Source organism: Alligator mississippiensis, chromosome 4 (genome assembly GCF_030867095.1).
Source record: "Alligator mississippiensis isolate rAllMis1 chromosome 4, rAllMis1, whole genome shotgun sequence".
Lineage (NCBI taxonomy): Eukaryota > Metazoa > Chordata > Crocodylia > Alligatoridae > Alligator > Alligator mississippiensis.
The window spans coordinates 61733135-61754871 of NC_081827.1; the positions used below are offsets into that span (position 1 = coordinate 61733135).

General features: G+C 44.3%; 1 protein-coding gene across 3 annotated transcripts in view; it reads right to left on the reverse strand.

The window, feature by feature from the left end:
• Nucleotides 1-21737, reverse strand: part of RPAP3 (RNA polymerase II associated protein 3) — a 47502-nt gene that overhangs the window by 18110 nt on the left and 7655 nt on the right. For all 3 annotated transcript variants that reach the window (XM_019492918.2, XM_019492913.2, XM_019492910.2), the window contains 7 exons: nucleotides 20189-20350; nucleotides 18932-19072; nucleotides 18674-18796; nucleotides 9552-9679; nucleotides 7812-7933; nucleotides 7315-7385; nucleotides 3776-3910 (listed from right to left, as the gene is read on the reverse strand). In XM_019492918.2, the coding sequence (XP_019348463.1) occupies nucleotides 3776-3910; nucleotides 7315-7385; nucleotides 7812-7933; nucleotides 9552-9679; nucleotides 18674-18796; nucleotides 18932-19072; nucleotides 20189-20341 (873 nt within the window). In that variant the 5' untranslated portion in view covers nucleotides 20342-20350. The remainder of the gene's footprint in view (nucleotides 1-3775; nucleotides 3911-7314; nucleotides 7386-7811; nucleotides 7934-9551; nucleotides 9680-18673; nucleotides 18797-18931; nucleotides 19073-20188; nucleotides 20351-21737) is intronic.

The following is a 21737-nucleotide window of genomic DNA, read 5'->3' on the forward strand; positions in this document are numbered from 1 at the left end:
AAAGGCAGGAACTCTGGGGATGGTAGGAAGCTTCTGCTTCTGGGGCATGACTGGAAACTACAACCTGCTGGGGAAGGATGGTCTGGTGGGACTACACATGGTGGGGTAGTTCCCCAGAAATGGCACACCAGTTGCCTCCCCAGTGAAAAGTGGGTAGAGGAGCCTTATAACCCCAGCTCCCACTCCCAGTGGATAATTTTAGAGCAGGGCCAGGCAGTGGAATCAGGCACATATGCAGACACCTGAGCCCGTGGGGTGTAAGACTCTGAGCCCCAGTGAGTGGGAAGAAAAGGGCGCCAGTGAGGGGGCAGAAGTATGTGTAGAGGCCTGCACAGAGCAGGGTTCATGGTGATGCTTGAAGGGCTGTGCATGAGAGGTGTAGAGTAGGGTCTCCATAGGTGGGCCTGAAGGGCTGCACCAGGGGGTTTGTAGAGTAAGGTTGCTCAGGCAACCTGAAGGGCTGCATGTGGGCCAAACCCCACAAGAGTGACATCATGAGCAAGTTTCCTGGAGAGGGACTAGTGGTTGAGGCCCAGCGTGAGGCATAAGGCTAGTGGCCACAGGGTCTGGAGGGCAGTGTGGCGGCCAGCCAGAGTGCAAGTAGGACAGCTGGAAGGGCCATGTAGGGTAGGGCCCAAGGTGGACCTGAAGGGGTTGCACGGATCCATGGCAGGTTGAGAGTGACCGTGTGAATGAGGCCTTGTGAGAGGGGGCAGACTGCGAGAGTAGAATGTTAAAGGCCCAGCAAGGGGCAGAGTTCAGCCCGGCCACAGCCCGGAGCTGTTACCAATTTGCAATGCCATCTGAAAGGCATGGGACATGGTGTAGGGAAGGTTGGAGCCATATATAATACCTTAGGCATCGGGGCATTAAATAGGCAGCCTCCTGCATATTTACATGAAACTTATTAAACAAGTCATGGCAGGAAGATAGAGCAGACTGTCCTAGACAGAGGGCCGACCAATGTTGAGATCCAGCCCTGAGTGGGCCCTCTGTCACACCCCTCCCTCCCTGCCCCCTGGAAGAGCTGTGGCTTCGTTTCTCCTTGACTGTGCAGTGCCTACTCCTGCCCTTGGACGCAGCCTCAACCCCACTCCCTCCCTCACTGCAGGGGCCTCAATCTGCCCCCACCCTGCCTCTGCCACCCCCCCATGCCTCTTTGCCCCCCAGAGACTTACTGGCCGGACACTGCTCTCCAAGCTGCCAGAATGTACTCCTGGCAGCATGCATACTATGGCTGCACGCAAGGACACAGCATTTATTGGCAACATTATTGGCCACATCAGTCAAAAGAAGCTGATTGCTGATAACGTCAATTTTCCTTTTATCAATGCCTATACAATATGGACCAATGTACTGGTACACCGCTAGAAACTATTAACTCCTTTTTATATCTGGGAAACTGATGCGCAGGAAAATTGAGAGAGAGAGACTTATCCAAGGTATGTAATGACCCAAGGTCTAAATTCATCTGTCTCAAATATCAATCCTATATTTTAAACTCAAGATCAAGGCCTTCAAGTTTTCTTTCTTATGCTCCTTTTCCTTTATTTCTTATTTCTGCCATGATTACCTCATGCACTCATCTCCTGATACCTATTCCTCACCACTTCTTTTACTTTTCCTCTCAACCTCTCACTTTCCTCATGTTCAGCATAAGCAGGCAATGGCTTTCCGTATCCTTAAAGACTACTGTAACTCCTAACTTTACTTATTTCCCCATTCCCATTTTATTCCTAATTTTTTAACTCAATGCTTCAAGTTCCTCCACTTTACATTTAGGTATCTTTAGATGTCAGGGTGGATAAAAATCAATTATTTTTTTAAAATAAAAAAGATTGTTTTTCTTATTTTAAAGATGTTTTTGATTTAATCATATTTCTTATTTTTTTAAGATACTTTAAAAAAAAGTAAACATTTATAGTTTTAATTTAGGATATGTTAAAGCTCAAAGATATTATCATGGAATAGCGATTATAACTTCTAATGATATACTATTTGAGACTATATATTCACATAACCTTTTTAGAAGTTTTATAAATAGGTCACAGCAGGCCATGGACTATATTAAGGGCCCAATCTTATGGGGCTCCCAGAGGCTCCTCTATAGATTAGTAAAGATTAAAGGACCACTCTACCGAATGGGACTTAGTGCTCTGTCTAGAACTCATTAAGCATCTCTATGATACTTAATTTCAGTTCTCAAAGTGTGGATTTGTGTCTCCAGAGATTACAAACAGACAAGATTCTTTGGATAGAAGTGATCTCTTATCAGACCAACTAAATAGTTGGAAAATTTGTTCTTTGCAAGCTTTTGGGCACAAATGCCTTTCTTCAGGCATAGGGAGAATTTGTTGTCTCCTTGTTAACAGCAGTATATGGAGATGAGAGAGAACAGACCTGATTACCCACCCAACAGTCCTACTGTCTCTCTGCATGTGCATATACACAGTCACACCCTTACCTTCCTCTAAAGGTGCAAAGTTTCAAGAGATTAAATGAATAGGGTATATCCAACAAGAATGCACTTTTTGTAGAAAACAATGATTAAATCAAAGCTTCCCTGCCCAGTGATATAAATCATGATTTAAATTAAATCCACCCTATTAGCTCTCTTTCCAATCTTCCTTTCTGCTGCATAGCAGCTCACAAAGTCCCTAATTAATTTAAAGCTGTCTCAGGATCTCTATTTCACCCTCATCCTCCTCAGCCTCTTAGCTGCTTTTTCAAGCTGATTATTTCAAGGACAGTGCAATGTTCCTCCTGTCTTTCTACAGCTCTGTCCACCAACATTTTTATTCCTCTAGTATCTCCTTATTAGAAAATATATTCCCCTGCCACAAAGACACACTTCTGCCTGTGCACTTACTTTGGATTATCTTAACTCCTTCAGCTACATTAACAAATAACAAGACTACCTCTCTGAATCTAAATCTTACCACTCAGTACATCTCTCTAGCATCTTCATATGAAGGTCTCCCCATATCCTAACCCAGCCTAGTCCTTACTGACTCCTACTTTTCCAGGAATCACATTCAGGTTTCCCATCTTCACATTCAAGGCCCTTCAGAACTGCACCTTTTTTTTATCTATCTACACCACCTATTACTGTTTCAATTAAAACCGCTTTAATCAAAGATAACTCTTAATCCCACAACGTATTCTTATTTTCTTCCCATTGGCCCTGAAGCAGAGGCCCTTCTCTCAATTAATGTAACAAATTATTTCTCTCTCCTGAAAATCCCATAAAGGTCCAATTCTTATGAATATCTACAAGAAACAACAAAACCAAAACAAATTACTTGGTGGGTGGCCTGTAGGCATCACAGGTGTCTATTTTGCTTCTTGATCATTTAAAAAAAAGTCAATAGAGTGAAGCCATGAACTGTTGGCATTACCTACATCCTTCTTCGTTTACTAGTCTCATTCCCTGCTTAGACCTTGCAGCTGCACCACATTGGAAGATCAGGGGTTAGACTAATGGTTCTTACTCCAAAACTTATCATCTTTATATTGGTACAACTGCTTGCACAACAAAGGATTATCCTGATTTTGAATTTCTGGAACTGTCAACAACAGATTTTAGTCAGTTTAAACCCTGCTTCACACCCTTAAATATAAATGCACCCTATAAAGCTAAGCAAATGAATGACTACAGAGTTAAATAAGATACAATGTGCACTTCGCATTTTTCCATATTTGAATAGTAAGTCATCCTATAAATTAAATAAGTTCATGTAATTTTTCTCCTATAGGTAAAGGTTTCACGATTTACCAAGTCCTTTTCTGCAATAGCCTTCTGTTTGAGCTGCTGCTGTTCAATTTGCTGCTTTTCTTGTTCTGTTAATTCATGCTTTTTGACAACTTCTTCATGTTCTGTTGGTTTTGAATCGTCTTTTGACATTACAGCCTGCAATGAAGAACATTAGCAATATCACTCAACTGAAATACCCGTTCCCTCCTCTCCTGCCCCGAGTTTTCTTTGATTAGAATAAATCATGGTTTCTCTGCTGATATCTAAGTGATGCATTCTTTTATTTCACTTTATTTTTTTAATATAAACCTCTTAGTTATTGTTTGAATGCATATAATGAAATTTTTCTGTTAAAATGATTTTAAAAAGGGCTCAAACTTTTTATGAACATTTTCTCTGTGCAACACATTAGGTTTTATTAATATCTATATATGTGTGTATATGTATGTTATATAAACATATAAACTTAGTTATCAGTACAGTAAATTTTAATTCTGATATGCTGGTTTCTAAAGCACAATGCTAGCTAATAACAATGGTACCTGTACAACAAAAAGACTTAACATCAGAAACTTACAGAATTCATTATGTAGTTTATAGCAATGGGGATTGGTTTGAAAGTAACTTTCAAATGCTTCCAAAATTATACCTAAGGAGGTAGTACACTGCAGTGATGCTGTAGCCACGATGAACCAGGAAATACCAGTATGTGAGGGAAAGACCTTTTTGAGGTGATGGCTTTTATTGAACCACCTATGTAGCCTGGAGAGACATTATATGTGCTTTTGGGTGTAAGGTTTCCTGAGGAATCTCTCCCAACTATGCAATAAAAGATCCCCACAAAGTCTGGGGCACATGACTTCTGAAGAGAGGCTGAAGGAACTGGATTTATTTAATTTGGAGAAGACTGGGGGGAGATTTAATAATAGTCTTCGACTACCTGAACGGTGGTTCCAAAGAGGATGGAGCTAGATTGTTCTCAGTGGTAGCAGATGACAGAACAAGGAGCAATGGTTTCAAGTTGCAGCAAAGGAAATTAGGTTCAGTATTAGAAAGAACGTTCTCAATAGGAGGGGGGTAAAGCACTGAAACAGGCTACCCAGAGGTTGTGGAATCTCCATCCTTGGAGGTTTCTAAGACCCAGCTAGACAAAGCCTTGGCTGGGATGATCTAACTATGGATGGTCCTTCTTTTAGGGGGGTTGGACTAGATGACCTCCTGAGGTCCCTTTGAACACTAATTTTATATGATTCCAACTACTTGCCTCTCACTAAAGAGATATAGATTTCAGACACGTGTTGTCTCTTTTACACTAAATGTGTGAAGATGCCATGGATATTTGACCTTTTGCAGTATTTAAGCCCCCTATTCACACTGAATGATTGCATCTCTGAATCCCACCTTTAAGCAGAGCTGTAAGGATTATATGAGCTAGTACTACTCTGTAGCCAAGAGAACATATACATCTCTTCCATACATAAAGAGACGTACCATGTCCTCTATTTACATGCATAGTTTTAGAAATGAAAAAAGGTTATGCACTTACCTGGAGCATTCATTTATCCAAACCCAATGTAAACTGTTTTTAATAATAAAAGGTCTGTCAGTGCTGTGATATTAGCAGTCCTGAAACTGAATTACTCCTTTCGTTTTGAAGGCTTCCAATAGCTGCCCTGGACAGTGATTGTTAGAAATTTCTAAAGTGAGAGGGAGCTACTCAGTCTGGGGACACAGCACTGACAGTGCTGTAAGCAGTGCTTATTAGGGACCCAGAACGCTTGGTGCCATGCTATTAGCAGTCACGTAACTGCCTAGTTTTCTCACTTTTAAGTTGGGGCTGCTATTAGAGGTCTTTAAAGTCAGGGGAAACGACCCTTAGGAATGCTATTACCTCCTGTCATTTTCAAAGCTTCTAATAGAAGCTCATTGACAAAAGCTTATTCTTCAATGTTTCTGGTGCAAGTAAATAGCCAACAATTAAACTACAGAATAGACAGAAGGGATGAAAGATGTCATGCACTTAACCAATATGCAAGTAACCATATTTATGAGAATATACTGTTCCAATCCACACTTCTTGTGGGTTATGCAATTAAATTTTGCATTTATCCACTTTATGTATATAGATTCATAGATTCTAGGGTTGGAAGGGACCTCAATAGTTCATCGAGTCCAACCCCCTGCATAGGCAGGAAAGAGTGCTGGCTCTAGATGACCCCAGCCAGATGCCTATCTAACCTCCTCTTGAAGACCCCCAGGGTAGGGGAGAGCACCACCTCCCTTGGGAGCCCATTACAGACTTTGGCCACTCTAACAGTGAAGAAGTTCTTCCTAACATCCAGTCTAAATTTGCTCTCTGCTAGCTTGTGGCCATTATTTCTTGTAACCCCCAGAGGCGCCTTGGTGAATAAAACCTCACCAATTCCCTTCTGTGCCCCCATGATGAACTTATAGGCAGCCACAAGCTCGCCCCTCAACCTTCTCTTGTGGAGGCTGAAGAGGTCCAGGTGCCCCAGTCTCTCCTCATAGGGCTTGGCCTACAAGCCCTTAACCATAAGTGTGGCCCTTCTCTGGATCCTCTCCAGGTTATCCACATCCCTCTTGAATTGTGGTGCCCAAAATTGAACGCAGTATTCCAACTGCAGTCTAACCAGTGCCCGATAGAGGGGAAATATCACCTCCTTGGATCTGTTCGTCATGCATCTGCTGATGCATGATAACGTACCATTAGCTTTTCTGATGGCTTCGTCACACTGCCGACTCATGTTCATCTTGGAGTCCACTAGGACTCCAAGATCCCTTTCTGCTTCCGTGCCACCAAGCAGGTCATTTCCTAGGCAGTAGGTATGCTGGACATTTTTCCTCCCTAGGTGCAGCACTTTGCATTTCTCCTTGTTGAATTGCATTTTGTTGTTTTCTGCCCATTTGTCCAACTTGTCCAGGTCTGCTTGTAGTTGTTCTCTGCCCTCCGGTGTGTCTACTTCTCCCCACATTTTTGTGTCATCCCCAAACTTGGACAGAGTACGCTTCACTCCCTCGTCCAAGTCGCTGATGAATACATTGAAGAGTATCGGTCCTAGGACCGAGCCCTGCGGGACTCCACTGCCCACACCCTTCCAGGTTGATAACAACCCATCCACTACGACTCTCTGGGTGCGACCCTCTAGCCAATTCTCCACCCACTGGACTGTGTAGTCATCCAAATCACAGCCTCTTAACTTGTTCACCAGTATAGTGTGGGATACCATATTGAAGGCCTTCCTGAAGTCTAAGTATATGACATCAACCCCTACTCCTGCATCCAGGCATTTTGTAACCTGGTCATAAAAACAGACTAGATTAGTCGGGCATGATCTACCTGCTATGAACCCATGCTGGTTTCCCTTCAGCATAACTTTTCCTGCCGGGCTTTCGCAAATGTATTATATGCATATATAATAATATATATTATATGCATATATTATGCATCAGAGTACCCGTATATGCGATTTTCTTTCTCTATGTGTTTTAGTTTAACATATGTTTATTAGACTATGCGAGTAACCACCATTATTTCTTACCTGATCTATTTTTCTCAGTTCATTTTTCGCTTCAAAGTTATTTGGATCCAATTCTAAAACCTTTTGATAATCTAAAACCAGAAGATAGGGAGACATCAAAATTCCATATTTTTATATACCATATCGGGTGACAAGTTTTAAGCTACTGTGCCTTTAACTGGGAAGTTAAAGTGGAGAAGGCAGATCCAAATAAGTTCAGTAATTCCAAGTCCTTTATGTTTTAAATGGCTTAGAATAGCAAGCTCAATATAGTGCACTAAAAGGTTCGATTCTGGTTTCCCAGGTCACAGTCATTTGACAGATGCTATTATTTTACATGCTGATAGAAGAACAATCTGAATTTCATTTTCATCATTTCTTGAAAATGGAAGTTAAAAATTCAGCAAGTATAAAATCAGAAAGTATAAAAATAAATCCTCAAAAAGGAAGCTTTAATCAGTAAGCACATAAATCACTTACTTGCATTTTAAGGAATGTATCCAAAAAAACTCACCAACCTTCTTTGGCACCCTGAAGATTTTTCAAAGCAAAGCGAGCAGCTCCTCTTCTGGCATAAGCCTTTGTATAATTCTTATCTAGTGCAAGTGCTAAATTGCAGTCAGATTCAGCAACAGAATACCTGTGTCAACAATGTAAATCAGTTACTTTGAATATATTCAAATTAAAAATTAAATATGGTTCTCCGTTAAGTTAACAGATTTAATCAAATCATGAAGGACACTACACTGTTCATTAGAGATGCACTGATATATCGGTCACATATCAGATCAGCACCAATGAAAGGAAAATTAACATTATTGGCTTTTTTTGGCCAATGCAGCCGATTAATGTCACTGATAAATGCTGTGTGCATGCTCCAAGCTGCACACATGCATGTGGGCAGGAATGCAGCCTGGTAGCTTGGAAAACAGCGTCCTGCCAGTAAGTCTATGAGGGGAATCAAGGCCCTTATGGTGAGGGAGGGAGCAGGGCCGGGGCAGGCGCTGCCCAGCCAAGGGTGTGAATGGGACCCCAGGGCAGGGTACAGGACAGAGCTGTGGGTGGTTCATCAGGGGGCACAGTGGAAGGCTGGGGCAGCTCCCCGCTGCTGCATGAACCCTTGGGGGAGGCATGGGGGGCATATGCCCCTCCTGGATTTCTGTGTGGGGCAGAGGCAGCGCCAGCCTCTACCCGGTAGAAAGATGGCCCAGGGGAGGCAGGGGTGGGGTGGGCTCAGCTATGCCAGGCAGCTGGTGGTGGCACTGGAAGGGGTGGCTGTGGGAGGCCTATGGGGAATTCTGGGGTGGATATAGCCTGGTCCCCCTCCCCTCCCCCCCCAAACCTTTCCCAATGCCGATCCTGCTTGGGACAGTCCATTCTACTTTTCCCCCAGGAGCCTTATTTCAGCCATGTGACCCCTGCCTGCCCCACAGCAGGGGACTCCTGAAGTAAAGGCAGCAAAGCAGAGTGTGTGCCTCGAACAGAGGTGGCACTGTGGGGGAGGGTTGCGGGGCTATAGCTACTCTAAAATTCTCGGTAGGGCCCCCCCCCACATAGCCATGCCTCCCAGGGCCAGCTGCCCACCCCACGCAGCTGAGCCTGCCATACCTCCACCCACCCTGAGCCCAGCCCCCATGCCGGGAAGAGGCCGGCACTGCCCCTAGCCCTGAGCTCGTAGCAGACAGCCCACCTCTGACCTGCACACAAATACAGGGGGCACATACCCCTGCTCCATGCCTCCTCCAGAAGTGTGTGCAGCAGTGTGGAACCATCCCCGCCCCCCTCCCTGGATAAGCTGCCCACAGCTCCATCCCACGCCCTGCCCGGGGTCCCATTCATCACCCTGACTGGGCAGCACCTGTCCCTGCCCTAGCCCCTCTCCTTCCCTCACCATGGGGGCCTCAAGTTGCCCCATCCCTTCCCTCCCCCTCACCCCTGCCCACCACAGACTTACCAGCAGGACACTGCTCTCCAGGCTGCCCAGCTGCATTCCTGTATATTGGCTATCGGCTCGGTATCGGCAATATGACTGGTTAATAAATTGGCTATTGGTATCAACCAAGAAAATCTTTATCGGTATACCCCTACTGTTTATTTACGAGGAACTGGTGTCATTAACTCGAGATAAAGTTGCAAAGCAGGCTGATGTGTATAATAAACAGACCCATGGGTCTTAGAATGAATAGTCCCATAACTAAAATCTGAAGGAAAATTTTATTAAAAAAATTAAAAAGATATATTCACAACATAGACCTTACTTTTTCATTCTAAAGAAAGATGATGCTCTGTTTGTGGGCAAGACTGGATTGTACGGATCAGCATGCATCCCTCGTGTGTAACATTCGATTGCTTCATCATAGATTCCTTGTTTGAAATACTTATTGCCCTGTAAAAAATATGCTTTTTGTCAATTTAATATACACTGTAATGTGACAAATGCTTTCAGCTCTTTACAGCATCTTTACTAATTAATTTTTGTCAAATATTTCACTGCCTATATCCAAATGCTGCCTCATCCCAAAATTAGTCAGTTACTAATGCCTTAAAATGTTCTAATTCTTCTCATGTTCTAAAATGGCTGTGACTATCCAAACAGTCTCACCCCTTTGGAGCATCCAGCTGCTTGCACTCAGTCATACAGATTCTTGACCCCTATGCATCAAGGGAGAGGCAGATATAGCAGGCTAGTCCCATTGTAATTTGCACCATTTCTAGTATCCTTAGTCATTCTACTCACACTAAACAGTAGACAAAAAGACTGAACTTCTTTTGCCACTGCTAGATTTTGGTTCAAGTCCAGGGTGAAGAATATTGACAAAGCGGAAAAGGAAGACAAATATATGGAGGTGCAGTCTTAACAACCTAGCACCTCTAACAGAAAGACTTAAAACATTGTGTGGAAAGCAAGAGGGAAAATTCTCATCTAAAATATTATAAAGCATCACTGGCTTTGAGGAAGTTTAGAACAAATCCCATCACATATTGTAGCTCAGACTTCAGCAGGAAAAAAAGACCAGTTACTTACCCTGAAGCATAGATGCCAACTTATTTTTGCAGGGGGGCAGGGGGAATCTGATGGCCCTCCTTCCCTGCCTTGGCAGCAAAGCCAGAGCAGAGCTCAGCTGACCAGAGTCCATGGTAGGGGTTGATGCAGGCTTCCCCTGCAGCCTCAGGGCCCCCCATCCTGTTCCCTTCCCCCCGGAAGCCCTGCCACGGGGATGTTGTCTCCCCCCCCCCCCCCTGCTGCCAGGTGGGCAAGGGGCACCTCGCCATGGCAACATAGCTAGTGTGGGGCTCCTAGTGGGGAGGGCAGCAAGGCACAGAGCTCTGAGGCCACAGCAGGCAGCCTGCATCTGCTCCGTGCACAAATCTGGGGCACGTGCCCTCCCATGCCCCTCTCCCTGGCAGTGCATGCAGCAGCGGCAGGGAGTCACCCCCCAAGATGAGCCACCTGCTGCTCTGTCCTGCTCCCTGCCCTGGTCCCAGCTCTATGAACTACCCTGGCTATGCAGTGACCCAGGTCTAGCCCCTACACCTTCTTCCCTTCCTCCCTCACTGTGGGGGCCTCAATCTGCCCCCGCCTGACTTACCTGCAGGCAGTTGGGGGAACTGCTCTCCACCACTGCCTGGGGCTGTATTGCTAGCCATGTACATGTGCATATGCACATGGTGCTCCCTCCATCATGTTCTCTGAAGCCCCCTGCAGGCTGGAACTCTGCCAGCCTCCAAGGAGAAACCCACCATTTCCTGCCTTTTTTCCACAGTGAATGGTAAACCCAGATCCCAGCACGATACTGGGAATTTGGAACAAATGCTGTCCTGGAGTCATGCAGCCTGGGACCGGGACCTGATGTTCTCATTTTGGGACTGTCCTGCCCAATTAGGGACAGGTGGTCATCCTTCCCAAGGGGGACCAGGGCCCTTGGGCCCCTACATACTCAGTTTATGCCCCAAAGTAACTGTGGTTCTTCAAGAGGTGCTGTCTACATGAGTTCTACTTGATACACGGGCCTCCCATGAACACAAGATGTGACACTTTTTGGTGTCTAATATACTCTCAAACCCCATCTCTCCACTCAAGCACATTAAAGGCGAATGGGCACAACCATTTTTCATCTTCACATATAGAGAATTCAGATGGTACAAGATTTTACAGTGATAGTCGGTGGCAAAACTATCCATGTTATTGACATGTAGTCTATTTCTGGCAAGCAAGCAGTAACCTCACAGTCAGGAGACAGGTGCTGGAAACTCTAACCGAGGATGGCAGGAGAGATCTGCCAAAGCAGGAGTTCAATCTTAAGCCCTCAATTAAAAACAATGATAGCTAAGTGTGGACTTCTCCCATCTTGTAAATATCTTCAATGGGGTGTCTTTCAAAGCTTCTGTGAGTTTTCCAATAGGATGACCTACTGGTAGACCTTAAAAATTTGTTTCACCTCATAATTTACTTAAACTCCATTTATATAGTTTTTGCTCAACTGTTCACTTATTTGAAAGATGCTATAAACAGTCTGGGGAAGGTCCTAAAGGGACTTCCTCCATCAAAGCCGTATAAGAAAGCAGTTGTGTTAGTATATAAAGGGTATGTAGTTTGTCCTCCTTTTGATTTGATTGCACCTTGGAAGAAAGCTGATTAGTTTTATTTAGGGGGAAGCAAAAGACACTTAAGTAAGAACATTACAGGGTAGGTCACCTATAAGAACCTGAAATGCCACTACACTTGAGTTATGGATATTAAAAATATGTCTTCATGAAAAGGTGGTATAGAGAGCCAGATTCCTAAAGAGAGATCAGTCTCATGAATCCACAGATGTTGCAAGGAATGGGTTCCTAGACTTTCAAAAATGCATGAATGAAGCTTTTAAGGAGCATCTAGCAACTATAGTGTGGGAAAATGTATCATGATCCCGAATAGGAAGATGAACAGTTGCTTAGAGACAATCCAAAAACAGAGGCTTCCACTGAAGACAGCAGATGAACATCTTCCAAATACAAAGTTTCAGTTGTGCTGTACAGGAATTGTCACATTAGATGAGCTGGTTCTGCCACAGGATTCTCTGTGTGTATGGTGAACTGATATGTAACAGTAGGTATCTTAAATGTTGACAAGCATGAATAAACCCAGTAAAGGAAATATAAAAACTAAGGTCATCATCCTGAATTTTAAATGCCAAATTAATTTGTTGAGATGGTACCTGATTCGAAATATGAACTGACTCTTCTTTTTTCCCTTGTTGAGGTTAGAAAGGCAGGGGAAAAAAAACAGGAGAAGAAAAAAAAAAAAGCTTTTCCTCTGAATTTCAAGGGCCCTTTCATGCTTTGAGATCCAGTAGGGAGTCTGATTTTTTTTTAACAGTATGTCATGAAAGAAGATCCTGAAGAAAGTGGAGAAAATAACCAAGGGACCAAAAATGACTGAAATAAATAATAAGAGTACACCTCATTTGTAATTTTTTAAGAACAAGTAGTCCTATATCATTGACTGAAAATAGGGACTGGATCGGTGTAAAGTCAATCAAATCCCTTAGAACAAATCCCAAAGTAGGGGGTGCGAATGGTATGTGGGTCTGTTTTTTGGGGGGAAAAAAAAAAGACTAAGAACTGCTGTGGTCAGGAACCTGATCACTTTTTAACTTGATGGAAGAAGGTGCCATAACTGCTGGGATTTGTCACAGATCTGTCATAGATCTAACAAGATTTAATTAATTGGCATGTTAGTTCTAGCAGGTATGAAGGCATGTAGAATCTCTAGTAATTTGTGCAACTTCTCTTAGGGTTATGATGGTAAAGGCAGTGAATTATTTCCCACTTTAAAAATTCTCTATTCCAGCATACAAATCATTAACAAACATATTGAACTGCACTAGACTGAGGACAGACCACTGTGGAACTCAACTTGAAACCTCCTGCCATTCCAGCTTAGATCCATTTGTATCCAACATAGATCCATTTGTAATTACTCTTAGCTTATGGCTATTGAGTTGGTTTTATGTCCATCTTGTAGTTGTTTAGCCCATGTTTCTCAAATCTGTTCACAAGAAATTCAAGTGGGACTTGTGTCAAAAGTTCTTATGTGCTTTTGAAGAAAGTGCCCAGGAACTCAAATGAATGCCACAGCTCATTTGATAATGGATTTACCCAAAGAACCTTGACAGCTCATTAGGACATTTGAAAGAGACCATGAAAATTTAGCAAGATTTTTAACCTCATGTTCTGAAGATGTCTGAGTGCTCTTAAAGAAAGGAGCCTAAGACAAGCCTAGACTGGGAATTCTTAAGTCAGCTCACGGAGGTAATTAGGTCAAAGGACATGGTCATCATAGGTGACCTGAACTTTCCAGACATCTGCTGGGAAGAGCAGTCAGCCAGGTCTGACTGCTCACATAGGTTCCTAGCCGAGATACAGGACCTCCATCTAACCCCAGGAGGTGCACAGCCCCACCAGGGGAGACGCCTAGTTGGACCTGGTCCTGGCCATGGGCGACGACCTGGTGAGGGGTCTACGGGTGCTCAACCACCTGGGCAACAGTGATTATCACCTGCTGGAATTCACCATCCAGCGCAAGGTGGCTAAGGCCTGCAGCAAGGCAGCAGCCCTGGACTTCAGGAAGGCAGACTTCAATGAGGTGAGGAGAATAGTGGGGGGGGGGGAGGAGTACTGAGGTCCTGGAGGGGAGAGGAGTCAGGTGTCCAAGAAGAGTGGTCATTTCTTAAGGAGACGATCCTCCAAGCCCAAAGGGAGGTAATCCCAATACGGATCAAAGGGGGCACGACAGCGCAAAAGCCCCCATGGCTCACCAAAAGCATACGGGAAAATCTCCTAGCTAAAAAGGAGGCGTACACCCAATGGAAGGGAGGGGCCATCACCAGGGAGGACTATACCTCGGTTGCTCGGGGCTGCAGGGGGGTGGTCAGGAAGGTCAAAGCGGAGATGGAACTGGGACTAGCTAGCCGGATCAAGGACAACAAGAAGTCCTTTTTTAAATACATAGGGGGTAAAAAGAAGGTACTGGGTAATGTGGGGCCTCTGCAAGACACGCTAGGAAATCTGGATGTCACATCAGATGATAAAGCTAACCTATTTAACAATTTCTTTGCCTCCATTTTTCTGAGCAGGGACTCAGTCACCCCCGCACCGGGATCCCCATAGGCCCCAGGGGAGGCGCACCCAGGCCTAGGATCAGTGAGGACCTAGTCAGGGAACTTCTGGAGGGACTGGATGTATTTAAATCAGCTAGTCCTGACTATCTCCACCCCAGAGTGCTGAGGGAATTAGCAGAGATCATTGTGGGACCCCTGGCACGGCTTTATGAGCACTCATGGTGCCAGAGGACTGGAAAAGGGCCAATGTGGTTCCCATTTTCAAAAAGGGAGGAAGGAGGACCCGGGAAACTATAGGCCAGTTAGTCTTACCTCGATTCTGGGTAAGCTTTTTGAGAGAATTATCCTGGCACATGTCCACTAGGGGCCAGCAGGGGAGATGATGCTTAGGGGCAACCAGAACAGGTTCATTAGAGGCAGGTCCTGTCAGACCAACCTGGTGGCCTTCTATGACCAGGTCACAAAATCCTTAGCTGCAGAGGTAGTAGTGGACATAGTCTTTCTGGACTTTAGGAAGGCCTTCGACACCGTCTCTCACCCCATTCTCATTAACAAACCAGGGGACTGTGGCGTCGACACCTACACAGTCAAATGGGTCACTAACTGGCAGGAAGGCTGCACCCTGAGAGTGGTGGTGGACGGGTCTTATTTGACCTGGAGGGACGTGGGCAGTGGGGCTCCGCAGGGCTCGGTCCTTGGGCCTGCACTGTTCAACATGTTAATCAGCAACTTGGACGAGGGGGTAAAAAGCACCCTGTTCAAATTCGCAGACAACACCAAAATGTGAGGGGAAGTGGGCACGCTAGAAGGGAGGAATAGGCTGCAATTGGAACTAGACAGGTTATAGGGGTGAGTGGATGAGAACAGGATGGGTTTCAACACTGACAAGTGCAGGGGAAGAACACTGACCTGGGGGGGAAGAACCAGCAGCATACCTACAGGCTAGGGAACTCCCTTCTCAGCAGTGCAGAGGCAGAAAAGGATCTTGGAGTCATTATTGACGCCAAAATGAAAATGGGCCGACAGTGTACGGACACGGTCAGGAAGGCCAACCGCACCTGGTCATGCATCCACAGATGAACCTCAAGCAGTTCCAAGGAGGTAATCCTCCCCCCTATGCGATACTGGTCAGGCCTCAGTTCACAGATTCATATATGCTAGGGTCGGAAGGGACCTCAATAGATCATCGAGCATAGGCAGGAAAGAGTGCTGGGTTTAGATGACCCCAGCTAGATGCCTATCTAACCTCCTCTTGAAGACCCCCAGGGTAGGGGAGAGCACCACCTCCCTTGGGAGCCCATTCCAGACTTTGGCCACTCTAACTGTGAAGAAGTTCTTCCTAATATCTAGTCTAAATCTGCTCTCTGCTAGCTTATGGCCATTATTTCTTGTAACCCCCAGGGGCGCCATGGCGAATAAAGCCTCACCAATTCCCTTCTGTGCCCCCATGATGAACTTATAGGCAGCCACAAGGTCGCCTCTCAACCTTCTCTTGCAGAGGCTGAAGAGGTCCAGGTGCCCCAGTCTCCTCATACGGCTTGGCCTGCAAGCCCTTAACCATCCGAGTGGCATTTCTCTGGACCCTCTCCAGGTTATCCACATCCCTCTTGAAGTGTGGCACCCAAAATTGCACGCAGTATTCCAACTGCGGTCTGACCAGCCTGATAGAGAGGAAGTATCACCTCCTTGGTTCTGTTTGTCATGCATCTGCTGATGCACGATAAAGTGCCATTAGCTTTTCTGATGACTTCGTCACACTGATGACTCACGTTCATGTTGGGAATCCACTAGGACTCCAAGATCCTTTTCTGCTTCCGTGCCACCAAGCAGGTCATTTCCTAGGCAGTAGGTATGCTGGACATTTTTCCTCCCTAGATGCAGCACTTTGCATTTCTCCTTGTTGAATTGCATTCTGTTGTTTTCTGCCCATATGTCCAACCTGTCCAGGTCTGCTTGTAGTTGTTCCCTGCCCTCTGGTGTGTCCACTTCTCCCCATAGTTTTGTGTCATCTGCAAACTCGGACACAGTACACTCCACTCCCTCATCCAAGTTGCTGATGAAGACATTGAAGAGTATCGGTCCAAGGACCAAGCCCTGCGGGACTCCACTGCCCACACCCTTCCAAGTCGCTACTGACCCATCCACCACCCTCTAGGTATGACCCTCTAGCCAATTCGCCACCCACCGGACTGTGTAGTCATCCAAGTCACAGACTCTTAACTTGTTCACCAGTATGGTGCAGGATACCGTATCGAAGGCCTTCCTGAAGTCTAAGTAAACAACGTCAACCCCTACTCCTGCATCCAGGCGTTTTGTAACCTGGTCATAAAAAGAGACTAGATTAGTCAGGCATGATCTACCTGCTACGAACCCGTGCTGGTTTCCCCTCAGCATAATTTTTCCTGCCGGGCTCTCACAAATGTGAGCCTTGATAATTTTTTCAAAGACTTTGCCAAGGATGGAGGTGAGACTGACTGGCCTATAGTTGCCTGGGTCCTCCTTCCTCCCCTTCTTGAAAATGGGGACCGCACTGGGTCTTTTCCAGTCCTCCGGGACCTGGCCCGTATGCCATACGTGTTCAAATATTCCCGCCAGTGGCTGTGCAATGATGTCGGCCAGTGCCTTCAGTACCTTCGGATGGAGCTCATCCGGGCCTGCCGACTTAAAGGCATCCAGTTCCTCGAAGTGCCTCTGTACCATCTCAGGGTCTACGCATGGTAGTCTGGCACCCTGCTGCTGCCTCTCTACAATCCCAGTGAGAGACTTGTCTTGCCCCTCGCTTAGGAATACTGAGGCAAAGAACTCATTGAGGAGTTCAGCCTTGTCCCCCCTGTCCGTCACCAATTGCTTATGCCCATTTGGTAGAGGTCCTATTCCACACTGGGCCTTCCTTTTACTCCCTATATATCTAAAAAAACAATTTTTTGTTATTGTTAACTTGGGATGCCATCCTCAGCTCCATGGTAGCTTTGGCCTGTCTAACTGCCTCCCTACAAGTGCGAGCAGAGGAGGTATACTCCTCTTTGGTAATCTCTCCCCATTTCCACTTTTTATATGCCCCCCTTTTTGCCCGTAGGCTGCTCTGGATTTCTCTGGACGGCCAAGGAAGCCTCTTGGCCCCTTTCCCCCTTCTTCCCTGCATCGGGATTGCATCCCACTGTGCCCGAAGGATCATTTCCTTAAGGCACAGCCACCCTTCCTGGGCTCCCATCTCTTCAAAACTCTTACTCTGCAGTTGGAGTACTGTGTCCAGTTCTGGGCGCCACACTTCAGGAGGGATGTGGACAACATGGAGAGGGTCCAGAGGAGGGCCACTTGCATGATCAGGGGGCAGCAAGGCAGGTCCTACAAGTGGAGGCTATGGGACCTGAACCTATTCAGCCTCCACAAGAGAAGGCTGAGGGGGGATCTAGTGGATGTTTACAAACAAGTCAGAGGGGACCAGCAGGCATTGGGGGAGTCCCTGTTCCCCCAAGCACTACCAGGAGTGACTAGAAATAACGGTCACAAGCTGGCAGAGGGTAGATTCAGACTAGACATCAGGAGGTGCTACTTCACCATCAGGGCGGGTAGGATCTGGAACCATCTTCCAAGAGAAGTGGTGCTGGCTCCTACTCTGGGGGTCTTTAAGAGGAGGATAGATGAACACCTTGCCGGGGTCGTTTGATCCCAGTACTCTTTCCTGCCATGGCAGGGGGTCGGACTTGATGATCTGCTCAGGTCCCTTCTGACCCTATGAAACCACCTTGATTTAGAAAAGGAAAGATTTTTGGAAAAGGAAGGGATCTCTCTCCCCTGAAAGCATAAAAAATTCTGAGTGTTATTCAGAGTTATAACAACCTCACAATCTTTAATTCCAGGGATTTAGTTTTAGCCATAAAAGCTAGAACATGGAAGTCTAGGCATAACGCCTAATTCTTTAGCAAAAAGGTATAATAAAGCAACTACCAACAAACCACACAAATTAAAAACTACACTTGTTATCTCAATACTCATTTGAAGCACATATTGTATCATGAGAGTTTAAAGTGTCTGGTCTCACTGTTCTGAGCATTAGAGAAGGAACTGAAAGATTGCTGGGCCAATGCCACACTTTATAGTCTTGGGCATACACAAAGAGGCACAAGAATGTCTACAGTCAGGGACAGCTCCTATAGCCCCATACACACACACAATCTTAGGCATGCACTCATCAAAAGTTAAGTCATGCAGACAATTGCTCAAAGATACTGTTTAAGTATTATTGCATTAAAGAAATCATTTAGTGCTGTAATAACCTTTTCTTTCTCAGCAATAGCTTTCTCTTGATCTATACGAATTCCATCCTCTTCAGAATCAGAGTCTGGAGATACAGAATCATGGGTGCTATCTTCTTTATCCAGTTCTTCAAGTATCCTATCCTGAAATGACAGAAAATTAAGTCAGCTATTAATTTGCATTCATTAAAATCTATAACTCTACACAAATGCAAATAAATTACTAGGCAGAGGATCAAGATGATCTAGAGAAGGAGTACATTCTCATTAATTATTTACCACATCAAGCTTTCCCCATGCTTCATAGTCATAAGACTTTATCTTGTTTTTTTGGTTTTCTTCAGTCGTTTTCTTAGAAGGAACTTTAGTTTTGCTTTTTTTCTTTTTCCTATATGCCTCATTTCGAATTGGTGGTAAATTCTAGATAGAAAAAAAATATTACTTCAATTTAGTTTTCAGTTTTTATTAACAGCAATATTGAGGGTATATATCCCCCAAAACACCAAACCAATACATGACTCAGGAGGTGAAGACAAAGAGTTTAGGAACCTAATGCAGAATGCATTCAAAAGCTTGTCTAACTCTATCCTAATGACAGTTGGTCCAATAATAGATATTATCCCAAGAAACCCTTGCCTCAAAATTTTTCAGAAAATGAAATTATATGTACAAGTCATTTCAGCATCACAATTCTGAGGTAATTTATATTCAAGTTCACTTTTGGCTTCTGATTCTTAAACTTTTTAAAGGAAACTGTATTTATTCCCTGGTAACATATAAAACACAGCTTCAGTGAAATAATGTTCATGTTGGTGCTGCTCTACAAGCTGATAAAAAGATGGGTAAATAATTGATAAATGTGCATGTGTGACTAATAATTTAGTGGGTTGATTCTGTATTTCTTTTTTTTTCTTACTCGGAAAGAGTTAACATGAAAAAACCCATTGGCATATTTCATGGCAACCATTTGCATATTCCTCACCAATACCAGTTATCTATTTGTGCACAGGCAGTGAAATTCTGGTACCACTGAAGTCAATAGATGTTTTGCCATTTATTTCAATAGGAATCTACATCAAGTTTATTTGTACTTAAATAAGCCCATCTACTTCCAAAACATTTTCTGCAATTTGTGAACTCCTTCAGATGCAACAGATTTCCTTTGAATCCTATTTGCACTTCTCATGCAAGTAGACCCACTGAAGTCAAAAGGACTAACAAGTTAATGTAAACACCCAGGATTTGGGCCATCAAAATTAAATATCTTAAATAATGGATTACTTGCTCTGCCATGTAAATTGTACGGAAAAAAAGACAGAGAAAAAAATTGGCCTATTTGCAGGTAAGCACACGTGCGTACACACACCCAAAACAAAAAGCCTCCAAAAACAAAAACTTGAATACCAAACAAGCAGTTATTAAGCAAACTACCCTACCTTTCTTTGGATAGTGCACCATGTAAATCTAATATAAATCTAATAAATACCACTTTTATGAACAGGCATATTCATTTACAGATTGGATTCTTGAATTTACCTCCTCTGGGGCACCACTCTGTTTTCTTAGTTCAGAATCCACCTGCTTTATATCTTTTTCCCAGCTCTCCAATTCCTTCATAAAATCATGCAGCTCTTCGGCATTTTGTTTCATTTGTAGCTGTACCTCTAGTGCTTTATTTGGAGAAGTCATTATTACCTTCTGAATTGGGGGAATAAAAACAAGTCTGATGAGAATTACAGCATTTATTGGAGGCTAGCTTCATTAATATAAGTGTAAGGAGTGACCTAGAAACCTCTACTCAAAGACGAAGCAGAAGAGAATGCTATGTGAAGAATGCCCATCTGCAATGATAAGGAGGAGACAGTCCTAGATAAAGGGGGCTTGAAAACAAAAGAAGAAACAGAGTACTGGGTTAAAGGGCTCATTAAAATACTAAAAGTCACACCCCTAGGTGGGGAAGAAGTATGCTAATGAAACACATATGTATGTAAATGAGATACATGGCTAAAACACAGGTATAGAGACATGCTCAGTAAAGAACTTCTTGCGTCACTCACTTATAACCAATCATTAAACAAGCACACTTGCGAAGGCATTGAAAACTCCTGTATAAAAGATGCTTAGAAATAGTGATCTGGTGTGCTTGTTACGTGAATTATTCCGCTTGCACCTTTTATTGCTAGCAATAAACCTTCTTTGTACTTTCACCCCTGGTATCTTTATTGGCCTTTGCATACCGGGCACGATCCCAGACTTGAGCTGGGGCACAACATAAGGAGTCATAGTTGAACTAGACTGAATTACTTGGCAGGCACTATTCATTTTTCCCCACCATTATCAGAAAAAGCCCATTAAGTATGAAAAGGATGAGAAACAAATAAGTTAAAATGTCTCTTAAAAAAAAAAAGAAAAGAAATTATAACGGTTCAACTCTGAATGAAAATATTTCAGAAGAATTAAACAAGTCACATTTGCATGATTTTGGAATGTGGAGCCTTTCCTGAAATAAGTCAAGGAAGAAGCATCCAGAAGTTGACAAATATGCAAACACTAAATCCAGATTAAAGAAAACTTTTCTTCAGGGATTTTTTCAGAATGTTTTAGCTATACAGTCCTGTGATTTAAACCAAAAGGGGCTGTCTTTAAAATATTAACATTTAACATAAAGTTCAGCTACAAAACTCACCCTCTCATGTTTCCCTGTAGAAGCAGAAAATTAAATGAAATGGGCAGGGAGGACCCTTCTTTACCTTAACATTTAATAGTCTGGGTAAAGTTTAAATTCCCATCAATACTTTAGTTCAGGGGTGTCCAACCTTTTGAATGTGGGGCTGGATCATGAACTTTTTATCACCCAGTGGGCCGGCGAGCCATATTCAAACACCCTCTGTCCTGGGTCAGAGAGACCCTGCCTGTGTAGCCCTACTGCACCTGCCTGTTACTGCAAGGTTCATGGTAGCTGCTGGTGGGCAGGGGCAGAAGGGACCCATTCTGCATCCAGCCAGCTACTGCCCCAGAAACTGAAGGGGAGAAATAAACAGCTCCACATCTCCATCCCCCGAGCAGCGCAGCCCCACGAGCCGGC